The sequence below is a fragment of the Carassius carassius genome, chromosome 26 (genome assembly GCF_963082965.1).
Source record: "Carassius carassius chromosome 26, fCarCar2.1, whole genome shotgun sequence".
In the NCBI taxonomy this organism is placed as follows: Eukaryota; Metazoa; Chordata; class Actinopteri; order Cypriniformes; family Cyprinidae; genus Carassius; species Carassius carassius.
Window position 1 is genome coordinate 10,939,552 of NC_081780.1, and position 20,559 is coordinate 10,960,110.

At 38.0% G+C, this 20,559-nt stretch overlaps 1 protein-coding gene across 1 annotated transcript; it reads right to left on the reverse strand.

The window, feature by feature from the left end:
- Nucleotides 1-792: 792 nt before the first annotated feature.
- On the reverse strand, nt 793-20,281 carry LOC132105390 (lamina-associated polypeptide 2-like). The gene is made up of 16 exons (XM_059510475.1): nt 19,999-20,281; nt 7,246-7,363; nt 6,633-6,782; nt 6,405-6,547; nt 4,840-4,935; nt 4,577-4,645; nt 4,354-4,491; nt 3,927-3,995; nt 3,696-3,842; nt 3,518-3,607; nt 3,320-3,379; nt 3,028-3,243; nt 2,815-2,940; nt 2,463-2,566; nt 1,083-1,669; nt 793-1,027 (listed from the first exon to the last, which is right to left on the reverse strand). The coding sequence occupies exons 1-15, from the start codon at nt 20,233-20,235 to the stop codon at nt 1,297-1,299; spliced, it is 2,136 nt and encodes a 711-aa protein (XP_059366458.1). The 5' UTR covers nt 20,236-20,281; the 3' UTR covers nt 793-1,027; nt 1,083-1,296.
- Between the last annotated feature and the right edge of the window lie 278 nt (nt 20,282-20,559).

The following is a 20,559-nucleotide window of genomic DNA, read 5'->3' on the forward strand; positions in this document are numbered from 1 at the left end:
TAATAACTGATGGTTGAGTTTCACTGCAAACCTGAACTCATGATAATGTGTGTGAGCTCATTACGCACAGCAGAGGCTGGTGTAAGGTGATTAAACTAAATGAGGTCTATTCCTGGATCAGAGCACAGGGCCGAGCGGTTATATCCTCATTACCTACAGTATACCAGATCAAAGTGAGGTCAGACTTTCCAGTGTCTCTGTGAAGAACTGCAATGTTGTGCAGCTAACCCGTTCTCTCACCCTTTACAATACAATTAGTTAAGATTTAGGTTCATCAAATACGGTGCAGACACTTATAAAAATAAACCAAACTGAAATTGATGAGGTAAACCGCTTTATTAAGCCATATTCTGTCATGTACATAAAAAGTACCTGAACCTTCCAAGCTTTACCTCACAAATACAGAGCACTTTGTAATGTAAAATAAATACATATTCAGAATATTGATTCGTAAATGTATCAGTCTTAAAAGCAGAGTAAAGGACATGGCAGGCGTTTAACTCATTGTCCAGTTCTACTGTTACATAAGTATAAATATCTTGCAGTTTATTAACCCAAATTCTTGTTTTAAAAAGACATTTAAAATTTTATATTGACGATTTAAAGAACATATTTTCCAAAACTGAGAAAAGAGTTTTCCATTTTTTTTCTTAAGAACTAGACAGTGTAAATCTTCTTGCAAGCTCTCAATGTTAATGCAAATTAATTGACATTTCCCAAAAGAATTTGCAACTCCAAGATCCCAAATTAATAAGTGATTAAAATGATAAAAATAAAAAAATTAAAATGACCTCACATTGCAAAACATTTTATTGAAAATATTCGTATTTCCACAACATACATAAATACTACAAGGGCATCAATGTTAAGATGGATACGGCACCTTTAAAGAGCTACATGTGAAAATAAATGCAAAAATAGTCACAAGTAGACACTAAATGTAGTTTACAAACAAAGCAAGTGTATTTAGCAGACTCCTTCAGCACTACAACTCAGACTCCCATTCACAGACAGCATCAACATTATTCTGTAAAATTAAGTACAAATGAGAAAAAAAAGAAAAAAAAAAACACTCACTCAACATACAAAGGCAAGAAAAGTCACAGTTTTAAAATTATAACCAGGTTTTTTTTCCCTCTAAACCGGTTCATTTGGAAGAGAGCATGAGCAGACATACATGATGCAAAAGCTCTGTACTAATCTATAAAGATCTCAGGTAAAAGTCCAAAGCTGTTGAGTCAAGAGAGATGCACTGGCTGAGTGCGATAGAGAGGGCAAAGAGTGGGCAGATTCACATCACATTAATTTGCTGGTGCTATCATCTGCTCCGCTCTGCTTGAAGAGTCCAACCTCATCAGTCTCCATGGCCTGGTAGACAAAGAACAGGAATCCAGCAACCGCACTGAGCAGCAGAAGCTGCACCCACACTGGCAGGCTGCGCCATGCTCTGCTCTTCACAGCAGGGGGCGCCGTAGGCTTGGAGGCGGTCAGAGGGACTGCGGCCACACGTGGAACAGATCGGGTCTCTGTGTAGGATTGGGTCTCTGTGTAGGTGGAGGAGGAGCTGGTTTCTCTGAGCTCCTTAAGACGGAGACGGGATTCGTCCAGCCATGTGTCGCTGACCAGGGGCCGGCCAGCTGCTCCTCTGATTGGTCGGCGACAGGTGGCACTAAAAATACATTTGTAAAATAAACTTGGATTTAAGATGGATTCTCTGAAAAGAAGTCTTAATATTTTAGAGAATTTTGCTTCAAGGAAATTTACCTGGTTTTAAAATACTTTAATATAAACAAGAAAAAAAAAAAGACATTTTATGTACGTAAAAAATAAAAAAGAAAGTGGTTTATTTGCTACTTATCTTTTATTGGAACTTATTTGTTGTTTGTGTGTATATATTTTCATAACTCATTTTCTTCAGAATTATTTTATTTTGAACCCCCCCCCCCAAAAAAAACAACAACTCATGCCTACAATCACTTGAATAAGCATCTTTAATGATAAGCATGTTAATACTTATCATAAAGTCAGGTTGATAACTGTCTGAAAAGAAATTAATTTACATTGAAAGTTGGTTGGGTTAAATGTAATAATGTAAAATGTCATGTGGAGTGACTCCAAAAATCCCATGATATTCATGAATTCAATTATATTTGTACAAATGATGATAACAATAATAGTAAAGAAAAATACAACTTTTTACCTTAAATACATTTAGCGAAATAATGATTGAGATAATTATTAATTGTACTAATTGTATGGAGAATTAAGTTTTTTACTTTGTTTCACCATTTGACACTTTATAATCAAATGTATAGTATCTTTAAAATAGTATAGCTTTAGGGGGGGTGTTTTAAACCAGATTTTTCAAGACTTGGACACCCTTATCAGTGTTCGACCCTAAAATACAAGGCTTCGGTGTTTGATCAGTGTGAATGCTAAAAAACCTCTTTCCTCCTCCATACCTGATTCCAGTAGGGGTGTTGAGGTTTTCAGTGGGAAAGATTTCTTTAAGCACATCTTTCTCTACAGTCCTTGGGGTCTGATCAATAGCAGACACCTTTTCAACCTGTGCACAAAGACAGAGCCACAAAGATGTGAAAACTGGGGCAGGATAACACACCACCACAAGCGTTGTGATATTGAAAATCAATGCTGACAGCTTTCACTTCAAAACAAAAAGAAAAAAGAAAGTTATATAACACCACAGTCGTGCATAATTTAAGTGACTCTTGAATCCCAAGCTTGTGAATCCCACATTTCCTTATCACCTTTACACACCTGTGGAACAAAGCACCTTAAAGCTCATGAAATTACCATTGCAGACTTTGGCGTCTCAGTCTGGCTGCCATCAAGTCCTCGGACAGAAGTGATTTGGGAAAAGAAAGGGGTGATTTTGGACTGTCTAGTCTTGGACTCAGTCTTTGGTGAGCCAAAGCTCTCCTGATGAACCAACAACGTCAATTACAATTGCACTGCAACCTATTACCATGTCAAAAACAAATATCCAACAATAAATCAACTGCAAACCTGGGAAATGTCATACAAGACAGGTAAAGTGTCCTCTGAAGCTGTATGGGATGCAGAATCCCTAAAAGAAATTGAGTGTGATGGGAAAACCTGTCTTTGGCCATCACAGGAAGGTGAAAGATGGCTCACCATGGCCATCAATGGTTTGGAAGGTTTGGTTTGACTCAAATGAGACTTTGAAAGCTTCGATACAGTGATAGATTTGACATCCTGAGCCTTCAGAGAAGAAACAAAACCTCATGAGCACCTAAAATTGATGTTAAAAACAGGTGTGGACTGCCTTGAGACATACCACAGTAGCACGGTTCGCAGATCTACAGCTCAGCATGTCCTGCATACCCTGGCCATCCACCTGAGACCATGAACATTTCAATTAAGATCCTTTATGTTGCACGAATATGCATTTTGAGGCCAACTAGATAGTAGTACAAAATGGGGATTTAGAAGCTAAAAGCAATCACTTAAGATGGACGCATGTATATATAATCACCTCAACACAAGCAGTGTTAAGCAGGGAAACTAGCGGCTCTCGATTGGATGCTCTAACTGGAGGAGAAGTGATTTCAGCTGCATTCTCAAACTACAGTGGAGAGTGACACAAAAACAATTAGCGACTCCATTAAACATGACACTTTCATTCTCAAGTTGAAAGATAAGGAAAATTTCTATAAGGTTGGCACCTTGTCAATGGGAGTGGTGCTATGTAAACCAGATACGGTTGACTGGTAAGGGGAGTTGTGATGTTTTAGTGATTCTGACCAGTCAGTCGCAGACATAGAGGAGCGCTTTGAGGGTTTGGAATCCTTGGGTTCTGCCTTCAATATGACACCATAAGAAACACGGTGACACTAGAACGTGATGTGATTCATATTCATGTGTGAGGTTTCTTCTGGACCTACCAAGGTTTGTGCTTTCATCCTCACCAGAGAAATAGAAACCTCCTTCGCTAATGAGGGCTCAGAAAAATCCTATGAGACATGATTTCCAAACAAACAAATGAGACATGTCGTTCCAAACCTATATGAATTTATCTTGTGTTGAAAACAAAAGATCATATTTTAAAAGAAAGGTTGGTAACCAAATGCTGGTAGCCATTGACTTCCATTGTATTTTTTTCCATACTATGCTTCCAGCAACTGTTTGGTTACCAATATTCTTCAAAATACCATCTTTTGTGTTCAAAAGAAGAATCACACACACAGGTTTGGAATAACTTCAGGGAGAGTAAAGGATTAAAAACTCAGAACCTCAATAGTTTTATTTTTTCATGTCAAACTGAAGTCTCAGACAAGTTTTTTTTTTTTTTTTTTTTAAGCAGAATGACACCTTATCAGTGACAGGAGCCTCATTCAAATCAGGCCGAAATGATCGGACTGGTGCACTGCGTCGTCTCAGAGATTCAGTCTTAGATGAGAGCTTTGACATCCTATCTGTGAGCAAAGGTCTGGGCTCTTTTCTTGCTGCCTTTAATGTAAGGATAGAAGCATGATCATGAGATCAGGATAATAATTTAGGCAGTTGGCACTATGCTAGTGTCATGGCCACCTACCACAAGTCCTGTTCTTCTCCGGTCTTGAGAAACCGAGACATATTCTGCAGATGAGAGCTCAGAGTTCTCCTGAAAACACCACACATGCATACAAACCTTGCTTACTATTGAGTAACAAGTATATTATAGCCTTGGCTAATTTGTGAAACAAATTTGAGCTCAACCTGGTCCACCTGTGTGCAAACCCAAATGTGTTTAACTTTTCTCACCACACGCAGAAACCAGGTGATGCACATTAATATCATAACCACAGCTTATGTTACAGTGTCGTCGCTTGCAGGGACCATCTGATCCAGCCTGCGAGAAGATCTCTTCAACTTTCTCTTTATGTTCAAAACATCCTCCTCGGTATCTTCATCCTCCTACACATTACACAACAAAAAGTCTAGAATTTTCCATGCATGAGTATGGAGCTTATCCGATATTGACATCAGGCATGACAACATTCAAATATAAAGCAGTCATGTGACAACCTGCAGTAGGTCAAATCTCTTCTACACAAGGTGGTGCTACTGAACCCTGGACAGATAATTCTGGGAAAATATGCAGGTGGGGACATTACATGGGGTAAAAAAAAAAAAAATGGCAACTGTCTGTATTAGAGAAAAGAACTTAAATTTATTTTTCTTTTTTAAAGAGTAAAGGGCGACAGGATGCAACGATTGTACTGCTTTGAACAGCATGCCCAAACTTGAACAGCTTTTATGTGAATCGAGATCCTCTGAATGGAAGAAGTCTTTGATGAGAGAATTCTCTTGGCCATGTTTGCAAGTGACCTGAATAAGTCTACAAAGAGATATAAAACTGAGTAAAGTCACACAGGAATGGGAAAGCCAAGCGTGTCTGGAGGAAGTGAGGGAATAAGATAAGAGGATTGAAGTCTGGGCAGAGCTGAAGCTAAAGTGAAAAAGGGAAGATAATTGACATCATGTGAACATCCTCAGTCTGCAGATTTTGCTTCACTTAAAATACTGGATATTAAACAATCGGCCTTAAAGTATCTGTACTCACTTAAAATAACAGAAGCTGTAGTTTGCCTGTTTGTCAATTTTAAAAGCCAACTCAATTGATTGACACTAATTGGCTTTCATTTATTTACGTGAATGTTGAACAAATATTGTGCAAAGTGACAGGAACTGGACTATCATGTTGTATATTAACAGTAGTGTAGATCTACCACCTCGCTCCTGACATAGCTCAACCACTACTAGGGGCTGTTTACACGACGTTTACAGCCAAAAATTTAAAAATGTTTATGCATTTTGCCTGTTCGACGTTTACACGACAATGGCGTTTTGGGGACTGAATGCATATTTTTGAAAACGGGTTTCAAATGCAAGTTTTTTAAAACGGCACGGTTATAGGAATCTTTGAAAACGATGACGTCATGTGCATGCTTAGTACGTGTTAGGTATGTAGACATGCGCAGTACGTGTTGATTTTAATTGCGTGAACAAACATACACAACAATGGCTTACATGGTAGTTTTGCTGCTGCTCAAAAGTTTGCTAATGCTTCTTCTGCAAAGTGTGGATTTACTTTACCAATATTACAATCAACAGCGGAGACGCATATACAACATATAATCGTCACTTCCCTACTGGTACTGTTTACTAACAATTGACAGCGCCAACTACATCACTGTTTTTGACTACATTGTAGTGTAAACGCAGCACTAGACACAACAGCACATTTCCTTTGTTGCAGGTAAACGGATTAAACCATTTGATTTAACAGAGGCATTTTGGCAGATGTACAAAAGAAACAAACAAGGAAAAGGAAAAAGCACAAGCAAGCACAATGCACATGTTTCTTTCTTCCTCCTCACCCTGTTTTGCTGGCCACTGCGTGTTCTGCTAGTCACTGGTACTTTCCCTCTGCTCCTGATTGGTCGCTCCACAACTGGAATAGACTCGGCCTCTACTTCCGGTTCAGGTTCTGGCACAAACTCAGGGGCTGGAGCTACCGTTTCTGACAAACAATCAAAAGAGCATTTTTTTAAACATGTATTTCTAGAAGTATGTGCTTAAATAAAAGGGATCTGTTTGTCCATTACCTTCCTCCTTGTCACTGTACTGGTATGAGTCTATGATGCCATTCTGTCTGCCGTCTGTCTGAGATGTCTCTGAGGGAGGGGCAACAGTCTCTGGAGGACCTTGATCCAACAGCTTCTGAAGCCTCTTCTCGTAGACCTTGCGAGTGGATGCTGATGTGATGAAGACATTAATGTCAGTATCAAATCAGTAAACTTCTCATCATGACAATATTTCTGAAATCTATTGTTTGATATATAGCTTTGGCATCATCAGAGGGTTCCGTCCTATTCAGAACAAGCAGTAAGAAAGTCTGCTGCATTATCTAAAGAGCTTTCCAACATCCATTTAAGGACATTATGACTATTCAGGCCAGAGTTGGATAAACACGCAAAGCTGCATGCTTGGCTAAACTGCTGATTTACTGATAGCCTTGCACAATACCACAAGACAACTGGATTATTCCAGAAGCGACGTGACATTTTGTGTGTATATTACATGTTATATTTCATGAGGGGTATTTCAATAGGTGTGGTTCACACAGCATTTTACTTTTTGGTGATCCGCTGTTGAAACATTACGATATTTGCAAACATTTACACTTCATGTTGAGTTTGGATCTCAAAATCGGCTTACCAACAATGGGTCCAGCATTCAGGCCATACTTTAGTAAAAGGTCCTTCAAAGCCTCGTTGCTCAAATCAATGACATCAACATCCTCTGGACGAACTTTGTCAGTTTTCCTGGTGGCTTTCTGTGAAGAAAAGTCACATTATCTTTAATAAAAGTGAATATAGTGGTTTAGTATTCACATGCACTTTGCAAAGCTGTAGCACTGAATGTGAAAATGACGAAAGCAACAGGTGTTTAAACATGCCTGATAGGCTCCTGATTACACACTGGAACAGGACACAAGAGAATAACAGTGCCCTGCCTGCTCTGAACCCCAAGCTAGTTTTCAAAGGAAAAAACAAGTACATTCTTTACATCCCCTCAGCCCTATATACACACTATTACCTATATGAAAAACCAACTGGGTGGAGTTTAAAAACAAGCCCTATGAAGAAAACATGTGCCTAAGCATGTAAATGCAGGAGCAAATGTTTATTTGGATAAACCTATGAAGTTAAATTAGGCAGTGAAAAGAAAAATCAATAATGCTTATGCAAAGTGCCACTGAAATATTTAGGACTGAAGGCATTGAGAACAGACTTTCGTAGTGGGACATTGCACGAACAATACAAATCCAGTGACATTCCATGGAGTCAAGCCTTGCTCCATAAACACAACCATGTGACCAAGGAGAAATGGTGAAAACCGTGAAGTAGAGGAAGAGAGAATGTGTTATGAGGGGCAGGAGGAGATCGTGAAGGCGCATGAGCTTCACTTAGGGGCCTTCACAGGGGCTGATCATAAATCACAGCATTCCAGCAGGACGGAGGGAAAAGAGCCTTTCCTTATAGGTTTGAGGTTTCATAGAGACTCAGGCAAACTGAATTTGAAATTGAATTAGGAAAAAAAAAACTGACTATTGTAATACATAACCTGAACACAAATACTAATAGTACAATCAATAATATTTACACATTGAGAACGTATTTTAACTTTCAATATTCGTGATGCACTGAAATGGATGGTTTCATTCTCAAATGACAAATTAAACCATTCTTTTGTAAATTTCTTCAGCAATGAACCGCCTCTCTCCATCTATCTATCTATACACACACACTTAGTTGCATAATTTTGGTCCCTACCACCACTATCCAAAATAAAAGTGAGCATCTTCATTTACAAAAAATAATGTCACACACACACAAAATGCATCATACTGTTCATAGAGCGATTTTTCTTCATTTTGCATATATTTTGCCAAATTGAGTTTTTGCATTTCTGACATTACTGGTTCCGAATTTCAGATCAGGAAGATTTATAGGCCATTGCAGAGCTGGTTTTCAGTCTGGGAAGTGTTCCAGATTGAGCACCAGCACCCTGACAGACCTGAGCAAAGTCCTGTGGGTTTACACCAGACTGACAAGCATGCTGTCAGCACACGTGGTTCAGCAGAAGTCAATTCTCTGGAAATTTGCAATAATGAGGCATGATGTTGTTGGTTACTCACAATATACCCAATTGTGGCTTTTGCATAACAGTTTTATTGGAACACAGAAAAGCACAATTTGGTCAAAACACTTAACATAAGTTTGAAGATGAGATCAGACAACTAAATGGTCAACAATTCATGCAACTTACAAAAAATAAGAGCCAAGTATACTAGGGCTATCAAAAAAAAAAAAAAAAAAAAAAAAAAAGAAAATTGATTTTAAAATAGTCAAATTTAAAATAAAAGTCAACACAATTTTAGGTGTGCATTAAGGAGGCCGGCCGATATATCGGTCGGGCTCTAATTTTGACAGCCCTAAAGTATACTATGGTTGTCAATAGGGTTGTGACAGTGGTTAATCAACGTGTGACAACGCCGGTAATACTGCTATCACAGTGGGCGTACGTCCTTTTCTCCCGTTCCTTCACTTTTAAATATCTTGTAAAAGCGGCGAGCGCATTTTACTTTTGCTTTCCAATAGCGGCAATTCGGCATAAAGCAATTGTTAGTTTTTAGTTTGTTAGAATTTTTCCTCTTTTCCAGGCTTTCCTTAGTTATTAAATAAAATTAAATTTTTCATTCATCAAATTAAAATTAGGGTAATGATTCAAATGAACAAACTAGGTAATTACACAATTTCAAGCATTTTATCTGCATTGTGTGTTCCGTTAAAAAAATAATATCGGCAACATGCTCATATTAGCAGATAATATTGGCAAGATGATACATTAGTCTGGCTCTACTATTTAAACTTGGCTTAACACCGGTATCACAGTCAACACCATCAATCAAGGCAAGCCTACTTGTCAATGTAAACATGTAAAAGATGTCACATCACTCCAGAAATTACTATATGAGAGACAGATCTTCAAAGAGGACTGCAAACACACAAACACACACACACACACACACCTGGCAGCTGAAGCAGAAATTCCTCAACAAGAAAGTATTTCCTCAATAAAGGGACCAAACCCAATATGAAAACAGCCTTGTGCTGCTCACATTTTCTCTTACAACTCCTAGACCTCAAACTTCACAGTCAATCATTTAAGTCAACGGTTTTCCCAATGGGGTCCGTCCGTTGACCCCCAGAAGGTCACAAGAGAGTGCTAGGGGATCGATGGAAAAAAATCTATGGAAAAGTGCTTGAACATGAATAAATAAATAATATAAAATAAAATGTGATTAAACGAAAAAAGTTGGTTATGAATCAGGCATGTGATCAGCTAGAGACAAAAAATAAGGAAAACCTGAGCATAGAGTCCTGGACGGGTTCGGGTACCCGACGGGTGACCCGCAAATTTGGCTGAAACGGGTGAAAAATATCCAACTGTGTCGGATACGGATGCGGGTCGGACACAGGGGAAACACGGGTCTAAACACACGTGCAAACGTAAAAATAGGCCTGCGTACCACTTTGATTTAAGCCTATTTCAAAATTTGTGTCATAAAATTATAATCGCGCATACAGCTCAACTAACGCGACCGTTATCAAGGTGTTTAAACAACAATACACTTCCACTTGCATGTATTTGACAATCGGAATATCAGATATTTCATTCCATAGCTAACACATTTGTGAATATGGGCCTAATCTATGCTATCCAGGGTTGTTTTTTTTTTTTTTTAAATTGCATCTGAAAATGACTTTGTGCAGATCATTCACATGTGCGCTCTAGCACAGATCCGCCTCTCGCGATGCTCAGCTGTGAACGATTTAAAAATGGGTGCGTTCGACTTGAAGCACAACCTCAGACGGTGGTATGATTCGCTCTTTTGTTGTTCTGTTTTCTTTCAGGATCAAAAATACAACAAATGAAAGAGTTTCTGTATTTCCGACTGATGAGAACTATGCATATACATTCATAAATCAGTCAATTTTGTATTTTATTATGAGATATTTTATTCTAATGTGATCAGTGACTCAAGCACTGATGGACCAAAAAGCACGTATTTTGACATTTGCAGTAAAAACGTGAAATATAAATTCTCAGAAAATGCATTTAATACCAATATATTGAAACGTCTGTTTATATACTCCATTAATAAAGGAGTCCAGACATTGGAAAAATATCAGTCCACATGCGTTTTATATTTAATATGAGGGAAATAGACATGCATGCGTGACACAAAAAATATTTATCTTTTAGGTAGCAAAATATTTTTGTAATTCTGTCAATTATACTAAGGTTATTACATTGTCTGCTATATATTTGCTTCTTATTTATTAAATATGGGCAATTGATTGATAAATCATTGATCAAAATTAAGAAAATGTATAAAAAAACGAATATCTTTTAAAAAGAGTTTTCCATAAATAACTTCTGTATGACCTGGCAATGTGTCTAATGTGATTGGCTTAACGGATTTGATTTTGGGTGCGGGTCGGGTGCGGATCCGTGCAGCTCTCTGCCTGAGCACGCCCCAAGCACTCATTAAAAATATATATTTTAGCACATTAAAAGATATTCAATATTCAATTTGTTAATGCATTTATTAAATATAAATAATTTTAAATATCTTCACTCACTCTGGGGCTTCATGCACAATCAATAAAACTATTAAATGTCTCTCTCTTTTCATTTTTTAAATCTTATTCAAATGTTTGGGTGGTCTCATTGTTTCCACAAAAATATTTAGCAGCAAAACTGTTTTCAACATTGATAATAATCAGAAATGTTTCTTGGTGCATCAAATCAGCATATAAGAATGATTTCTGAAGGATTGTGTGAAACTTTTTGTAAACAACATATTTATAGAAATTGTAATGATGAATGTGGCGTTCCCAAATGCATATAAAATTAAGCAGCTCAAACTAAGCATACAGGTGCTGGTCGAATAATTAGAATATCAAAAAGTTCATTAAAAGTTGATAGATTTATTTCACCAATTCCATTCAAAAAGTGAAACTTGTATATTATATTCATTCATTACACACAGAGAGATACATTTCAAATGTTTATTTCTTTTAATTTTGATGATTATTACTGACAACTAAGGAAAATCCCCAAAATATATACTTTAAAACATACTGATAAACTAACGTTAAATATAAAAATACTGTATTTAAAACAGCTACGTTCACATATAGTTGGACGCAACTGTCCTATCGCGCGTCCTGTGAAAACTTCCATACGGAGATGCGGGCAATTTATCAGTCTAAATGTTTTGCAAAATCAGTCAACAGTGAAAATCAATAGTAAATTTCATTTAAAGTCCAACAGTTTAACACTATATTTAACGTGTTCGTGTCCAATTAGTATTCAAAGTATTCAAAACAGGTAAGCTCATATATTTGGAGTAAAGTTGAATTGAACTGATGCATCAGTCATACAGCGCCCCGGTCCGTGTGCCTCATGATGAGACCGACGCACCTCCACAGAAACAAGAATGAGATGCATTCCGACATAACTGTGGCATTAAACTCCATTAGTGAGGGCTTTTTTAAAATATTGCACATATATAATAGTTCAGATTACTTGTTAAAGTGCAATGAAATACCTTATATCTGCAGACGATGTACGTCTGTTTGTGGATGGAGACTTTGTTATGGCCAAAACTATGTATTTTGCGTGCATCACATTAAAGTGTGTGTGCATTAAAATAATAAGGCAGCAGAGCGAACTTATCCATAGTGGTTCTCATGTAGTACTTCTACCTCATCACCATATAGTGTGCGTTATAAATTAAGTGATCAGTCTTTAAGAGAAGGACTACGTGAGAACCACTATGGAGAAGTTCACTTTGCCGCCTTGTTATCATTTTGTCTTTACTTTATTTGTAACACCAAGAAAGAGTTAATCTCATGAATGAGAAGAGCGTGTTGTCGTGTACCAGCCATTAAATGTGTGGGACACCAACTCCTCGTTTTTTATCGCTTTCATTTCATGGATTTAACAAGTTATCCGAGTCAAAGCAGGCAACTTCAGCAATTACAGGATCGAATCCTCCTGCACTTGCGGTGTGTGTGTGTGTGTAAATGTGGTGCTGAAGTGAAATAGCTGGGCGGTTTGATAGCCGAATTATAAAAAGCCACCTAATAAAAATAAAAACAATAGTTATTATTATTATAATAATCTAATACAGTAATAGGGAAATGGCCTTGATTATCGACAGAGAAATCTGTATGTCGATATCTCTGACTATCGTCGATACACGATACTATTGTCTATCTGCACAACCCTAATTGACACCTTGCACAAGGAGGGCAAGACACAAAAGGTCATTGCAAAAGAGGCTGGCTGTTCACAGAGCTCTGTGTCCAAGCACATTAATAGAGAGGCGAAGGGAAGGAAAAGATGTGGTAGAATAAAAGTGCACAAGCAATAGGGATAACCGCACCATGGAGAGGATTGTGAAACAAAACCCATTCAAAAATGTGAGGGAGATCACAAAGAGTGAACTGCAGCTGGAGTCCGTGCTTCAAGAACCACTACGCACAGACGTATGCAAGACATGGGTTTCAGCTGTCGCATTCCTTGTGTCAAGCCACTCTTGAACAACAGAAAGCATCAGACGCTTCTCGTCTGTGCTAAAAACAAAAAGGACTGGACTGCTGCTGAGTGGCCCAAAGTTATGTTCTCTGATGAAAGTCAATTTTGCATTTCCTTTGGAAATCAGGGTCCCATAGTCTGGAGGAAGAGAGGAGAGGCACACAATCCACATTGCTTGAGGTCCAGTGTAAAGTTTCCACCTTCAGTGATGGTTTGGGGTGCCATGTCATCTGCTGGTGTTGGTCCACTGTGTTTTCTGAGGTCCAAGGTCAACGCAGCAGTATATGGCATACTTTTCAGTTGGCCAAGATTTCAAAAAATCCTCTTTTTGTACTGGTCTTAAGTTAGTCTAATTTTCTGAGATATTGAATTTGGGATTTTCTTTCATTGTCAATTATAAATTAAAATTAAAAGAAATAAAAATTTGAAATATATCAGTGGGGTGTAATGAATGAATATAATACACACGTTTCACTTTTTGAATGGAATTAGTGAAATTAATCAACTTTTTGATATTTTAATTATATGACCAGCACCTTTAGCTAGCACTAACAGCAAATTGAAACTACAGTGTTTTTCGGACTATAAGTCGCATCAGTCCAAAAATAAGTCATGATGAGGAAAAAAACATAAGTCGCACTGGACTAAGTCGCATTTATTTAGAACCAAGAGAAAACATTACCGTCTACAGCCACGATAGGGCGCTTTATGTCTTCAGTGTAGACTACAGGAGCACTGAGCAGCATCTCTGGCAGCATAGAGCGCCCTCTCACGGTAATGTTTTCTCTTGGTTTATGTGTCTCAGTTCATTTCTCTTGGTTCATGTCAAATTAATTTTGATAAATAAGTCGCACCTGACTATAAGTCGCAGGACCAGCCAAGATAGTCCGGAAAATACGGTAAGCAGTACTGTAACAGCAGACATGTAACGCGTCAGACTACAGAATATTATACAGGGGTTAAAGTGGAAAAAAATCCTGAGCCTGAACTTTTTTTTGGGGGGGGGGGGGGGGGGGTGTTTGGAGAGAAACTCCACAGACAGACTTAATTCAAATATTGACGATAGTAACAAAAATACAGTAACAAGAGCTTAAAGTGCTTAGAAAATGGTAAACAGACTGAGATAGACATGAATCTCTTCAATGATTATGTTTGGCACCATTTATTTAAAAGTACTATGTCAAATAAAGTGTTTTCTTCTAAACAATAACAAGTGCTCAAAGTGCTAAAGAACTGAACTGCTAAACTGAAGATTAGAAGTGAAATCAAGGCTATTATCACTTTTTTTCTGGGATGTAACTCGCATGTTGATTTGAAACCAACAGGCTAGTTAACGCTTTTTTTGTCTTCTGCCAGTTTTCTACACAGGGTGACCAGTGGCTGCGAAATTCTGAATGACAAATCATTTTCTGCTATAAATGTGCACACAAGTATTTTTTAAATCGCAGACATGGTCAGTCATAGACAACGGTGTGTCAGCTAATAGTTGCTCCCGGCTATAGAGACCTGCACTCCCGCGGGACCCAGCGCCACCGAGTGCGGCGCGGGACAATATTTGATGGGTGAATGCGGACGCGGGTGGCAAGATATTATTGTGTGCGGGTTGCGGGAAAATAAAATTATTTGTGGGACAAATAAGACAAAATAACAAAACAAAATAAAAGAACTAGAAACAAATAGACCTTTGTTTATAATAAAATTTAAATAGACTTTGCGGAATTGGAGGATGCGGATGATACCATAGACAGCGACGTGTAATTCGATTCCATAATAGCGATATATTTAAATGTCAAATTGGATGGATTAGAAGCACACAGACCGGATGATGTCCTCCAGTGGTGGAAAAGACGAATTTCCAAGATTAAGCAAACACGCCATGTACTTTGTATTCCAGCTAGCGCACCATCGGAGAGGGCTTTCAGTATTTGCGGTCGCTTACTGGAGCAGAGACGGATTAAACTGAAGCTCTCAACAGAGAACGACATGATATTCCTGCATGGGCACATTAAGTAGTCGTACAGTTTTTTTTAGTCAATTCAGTTTATTTTTATTTATTTATTTAGCTTAATATTTAAAATTGGTCTATTTTGTTATTGAGGAATAAGGATATTTTTTGTTAAATGTTTGAATGAATTGCTCAGGCCCCATAAGGCCTAAAAAAAAAATTAGTTTGGTTCCGGTTTCCGACCGACCCTGTCAATTTATGTGCGACCCAAATTTATTTTATGAGACTGGGGAAGAACGGTCTTTCACACATCGTTAATTAAATTACAGTTTCTTTTAAATGCTGTTTTACACTTAAGTAATCCGTTAAAAACCATTAAGTATTGCATCAAAACCCTTTAACTGTCAATTCCTAAAGTGAGCTATAACTTAAGGTTTGGAAATCGTAACATTAAGAGAAACACGGGGGGAGGGGGGAGTCAACAATATATCGCGGAACAGAGAGGGCACTGACAACATGCTGACAGACAGGACATTAACATTACCAGCTTACTTTTAATATGAAACAAAGTCTCATTTGGTTATTTCACCTTTCAAATGTGGTCATTTTTTAAAGAAATGTAAACAATAAATACCGTTTTGTGGCTCTTGAATGTGTCGAACAGATCGCTGTAAGTTAGATCATCAGTTAAAACTAACTGATCGTCTCTTGCTTCTAGTTAATTTATAGCATCAAAATCAAATAAACCACATAAATGAACATAACAAAGAATGTTGTTTGACTACAAAAAGATGTCTGTACACTCCGTTTTTCAAGTTCAAATCCTCCATGTTAATCTACTATGAGATCGCCTGTCAAACTCCCGCGAAGGCTTTTTGTGTGTGTGTGTGCGTTTTGCGTGTCTATGGCAACAACAGACTTTAAACGGGAATACAGAATCACTGTCGTAAAAGTACCGGTACACACATTTAAAATCAGCGCGCGCGTGTGTGTGTGTGTGTGTGTGTGTGTAAAACTGCCACTGGAGAAAAAAAAAAAAAAAATAAATAAATAAATAAATAAATCCCTACCGACCAATGACCTCAACTGACAACCAACCGGAACCAAACTTTTTTTTTTTTTTAGGCCTAAGCTACTTTTCCTTTGAAACTGAAATAAATCCAGGTTTATTATTATTATATAATTTATTAGGCTATATAGCCTAATTATTATAGGTATATATATTTTTTATTTACATTTCTTACTTTTTTTACTGTATATGTTCTAAGTTCCTTGTTCATGTTCATACTTTTAATTAAACGCAAATAAAACGAAACATTTGTTTATTTTCCGTTTCTTTTTAAATTTATATTCAACAGAGGAGCAAGTGAAAAAATAAGAGTAGCAGGCAGAATATGCAATGTATTAAAAAAAAAGAAAAACTACTGTAGGCTATACGTTTACCCGCGGGACGAAACTTTATTGTTTGCGGCCGGGAGCAGGAGAAAATAACATATTTTTGTGGGAGCGGGACGGAAAAATCCCTGCCGCGCAGGTTTGAGTTTGAGTGCACGGGCAGCGGCTCTATGACCGGAGTCTGGTGCTGCTTTCCAGGCAGGTTTTAGCTCGCAAGTCACTATTTCAAACCACGACTAACGACTTTTTACTTCTGAGCGCAGGGAAATTTAGCTAGATTATTAATTTTATTGCAACGTTACATTGTCCTAAAATCTATTTTTCAACGTGTACCACTTGCATAAACACTGGCTGTTGTTTCGCGTGCTGTGTGACGTCAGAACTCGGAGTACATCGATCTAGTACGAGTTCACGGGTGGGAAGTCACGGGTTTGACTGCCGTTCCAGTGCACTTTCACAGGTTTAAGGTTGGAAAAACATGGGTTACGGGTTGCCTGGAACGCGACATAAATCATAACGAGCAAGCACTTTCTTACCGCTGCTGGCATACAGTTAATTCCTCGAGCAAATCATGCAGAAACAAGCCCCGGGCTCTCTCAGTTTCTTGCACCAACTGCCAAAAAGCGCCATTTATTTTTGAGTCCTTTATCTATTGCTAGGAGTCTAGGACATCATCCCCAGGCTTCATAAACTTGCGCTCCATTTTTGTTTTCTCCGACAACGCTAACGTGACATTGACGTATGGGCGTCAATCATCCTTCACGCCCTTCTCTGCTTCTGATAGGCTTGTAACGTTAGTTAAAGCTGCGTTCCTCTCATATGATTGGTATAAGAAATAAATTGGCTAGAAAATATTAAACTGCATGCGCAGGCTCTCAAATATTATATTGTTTTTTTTCCCTCACGGCCACGCCGGAGATCCGGCACGGTGCCGGAATACTTTAAGCCCTGTATTATATAATTAAAGCACAACAGTAGGGAATCTCATGACAGCACTAAGCAATCTCAAATTCTCACTGCCATTTAAAAAGGGTTGGTTTGCTTTGAATCGATTGAGTGCTTTGAACTGTCCTGCAGATGGCGCTGCAAGCTCATTCAGTGCTCTAAGGACCATTCCGTCCATGACGTTTCTTTTCACAGTTCATGTAATAGCTTAAGGCCACTTGAACGATTTCAATAATCATGCAGTAACCAACCTAAAGAAAAAATAAATAAATAAACCATCGGATTTACTCGAATCACATGGGATGTCCCTCGGAGGTTGGAAAATACGTAAAAATCACATCCCTGATAAAATCTATTTATAAACAAATAGATTAAAAATAAATAAAATAAATCAGATATTCAAGTATATACATCCAACTGTACAATACTATAGGGCTAGAGAGTAGAAAAAAAAATTTTCCCCCCATATTTATAATGTTAATTTTCAAGGTACAAACTACCTCTTTATACATGACACACACACACACACACACACACACACACACACACACACACACACACACACACAGAGTAGCTGCCTTTTAAATTCTGAAGTGAAATTCGAAACAAATTTTAATGATTTGTTTACCAACTGAATTTAAGTAGTCTTTTATACCAGATAAATATGCACGGATATATTTATTACTAAAACACATCTTGGCAGACCAGATGAAGAGGGGTTACGGACAGAGAAACTCTCCTTCAGGAAGATTTCACAATGACAGGCCACACTACCTTATTTACTGGCACTGGAGTATAGAGAAGTGCCTTTAACATCAATCATTTTTGTTAAAACATCAAAGGTCTCAGTGTAGCTGTCTGGGTAGAGGTTTGAGGTGATCGGGGCAGGCTGAACAGAGGTCGACCAACATAGGTTTTTCTCTGGCCTATGCCGATATGTAGAAAACAGGGCAGAGGATGGCCAATTCTTTTCAAAGACACATTCATATAAAAGCATCCGCGCTGCATTTAAATTTTGAAACTTGCAGTGCTCAGTTTATTCAAGGAAATATAAGCCTTTTGGAAAATCTATTTGTGATGATCAGCCAGCCGATCAATTGCTCGTCCTCTAAGGCTGAATAACCAAAACTAACTTGTAAACTTAAAACATAACTTAAGCACACTGTGCTTATTCAAATTCAGACAGGCCGAGTTATAGATTGAAACAGCTAAGTTATGGGAATTAAAAATGAGTAACAAATATGGAGAAACGTGAAAAACACTCCCCTCCCTCTCTAAGAACAGGTGTTTCATCACTTCAGCATATTTCACGAAATGCCAAGGAGTAGCAACATCACCAGGTTTAGATGCATAGCAAAACAAATCAAAGCTTTTTGAATTACTATGGTATGCTAGGTAAACATTTCCACACTATGGATGGATCTTCCCAGATGGATTCATAATAAAGCTGGGGCTTTTACGTTTCCTATGACTTGAATGGACACGCCTAAAACAGATGTGAAACGGGGATTACACATAGCAGTGTAAGATCTCCGACACGTTAGAATCTGTGCAAGTCATGCATTTATGATTTTAAACACTTGATTGAAATTCAAAGCAATGAATCAAGACCGACGCATTTACGCGGGAAATCGTCGCACGTTAACAGGATGTAGCGTTCGAATCGGTTCTTTCGAACAGTGCTTCAAAACTCTGTTCCAGAAATGATTCTTTCAAGGCACTGCGTGTAATGCGATACCTGAAATTTCTGCAAGAAATAATTTAATAGTAAGCGTTCAAATAAAGCAATAAATACATTTTGCGGTTCAGACTTAATTTTTGATTAATTATACGTGTTTTGATTATATCTTCCGGGCTTTTATTGTAGTTCCAAGAGACCAAGTTAGGGTACTTGTAGCTGTGATTCAGCTCATAAGAAGTCACTTAGAACCTAAATATAATGCAAGCGATTAAATGGTAAAAAGATTCTGAATCTTTGGCTAAATGCAGCCATTACTGCATGTTTTAATCTAATGCTACTAATTAAAATCAACTAACTTAACGTTATTATGTCGAGAGTGTGCTAAAAGTAATACAAATATTTTCGATACGACACATTTGCAACACTTTTCCTATTCTACCAATTCTATTTTCGTGAACGAATCGTACGGACCTGTTTGGTAATCCAACACCATTGATTCACTGAAATGATCCAACTCAAAAATAACGATTGATTCGTTCACGAACCGGACAACATAGTAAAAGTTGGCCATGCCGGTTTGGTTTGTTTTCAGTTGTGAGGCGTGCACATGGGCAAACCCGGACACTTATGACATTTATTTACTCCGATAATCATAACCTCTTCATTTTACTTGAACAAGCACGCCTTTAGAACATGCACGACTTCATACAACAGATACAATTCGAATCTGCGAAATGCATCAACTCAATCGGATTCATTTTACATGCAAATCAAATAACCAGCCAAAAATAAAAAGCATTTACAAACCAAGGAAGCTCAAGTAACCCACCCTGCCAGAGCGGCTGCTGTTGGAGAGCACGGGGGCTAGAGGGAGATCCTCGTCGCTGGAGAAGACATCAGGAGAGCCACTGCTCTTTTTGTTTTGCGCGGTCAGATTCTTCAAGTACAGCTGTACGTATACGTCCTTCTTCTGTTCGCCGTTCGGCAGAACCACATTATGGGCCAGCAATGCACTTTTGAGCTTATCTTTAGTGAGCACAGACGGGTCCTCCAGAAATTCCGACATGTCTGTTGGCTTGAGCAGGACTCTATCGCTGGCTGACGGACTTCTTTTATGGGATCAGTGACCAACTTAGGAGAGACGCTCCTATTGGACGCGCTCCGCAGAAAGAAGCGCTCTGATTGGATGTTACACTATTTAAAATCACTGGCGATAAAAAAAGACGTCGTGAACCACTTGTTTATAAGAGATTGACTTAACCAAATTCCAAAAATTCATTCGAATGTAAAATAAATATTGCGGTGGAAATAAATAAATAACGAGGACGAAAAATAATTTAAAAATTAGATTGGAAATAAAAGACAACTACTGGTGGACTAATAAGTAATT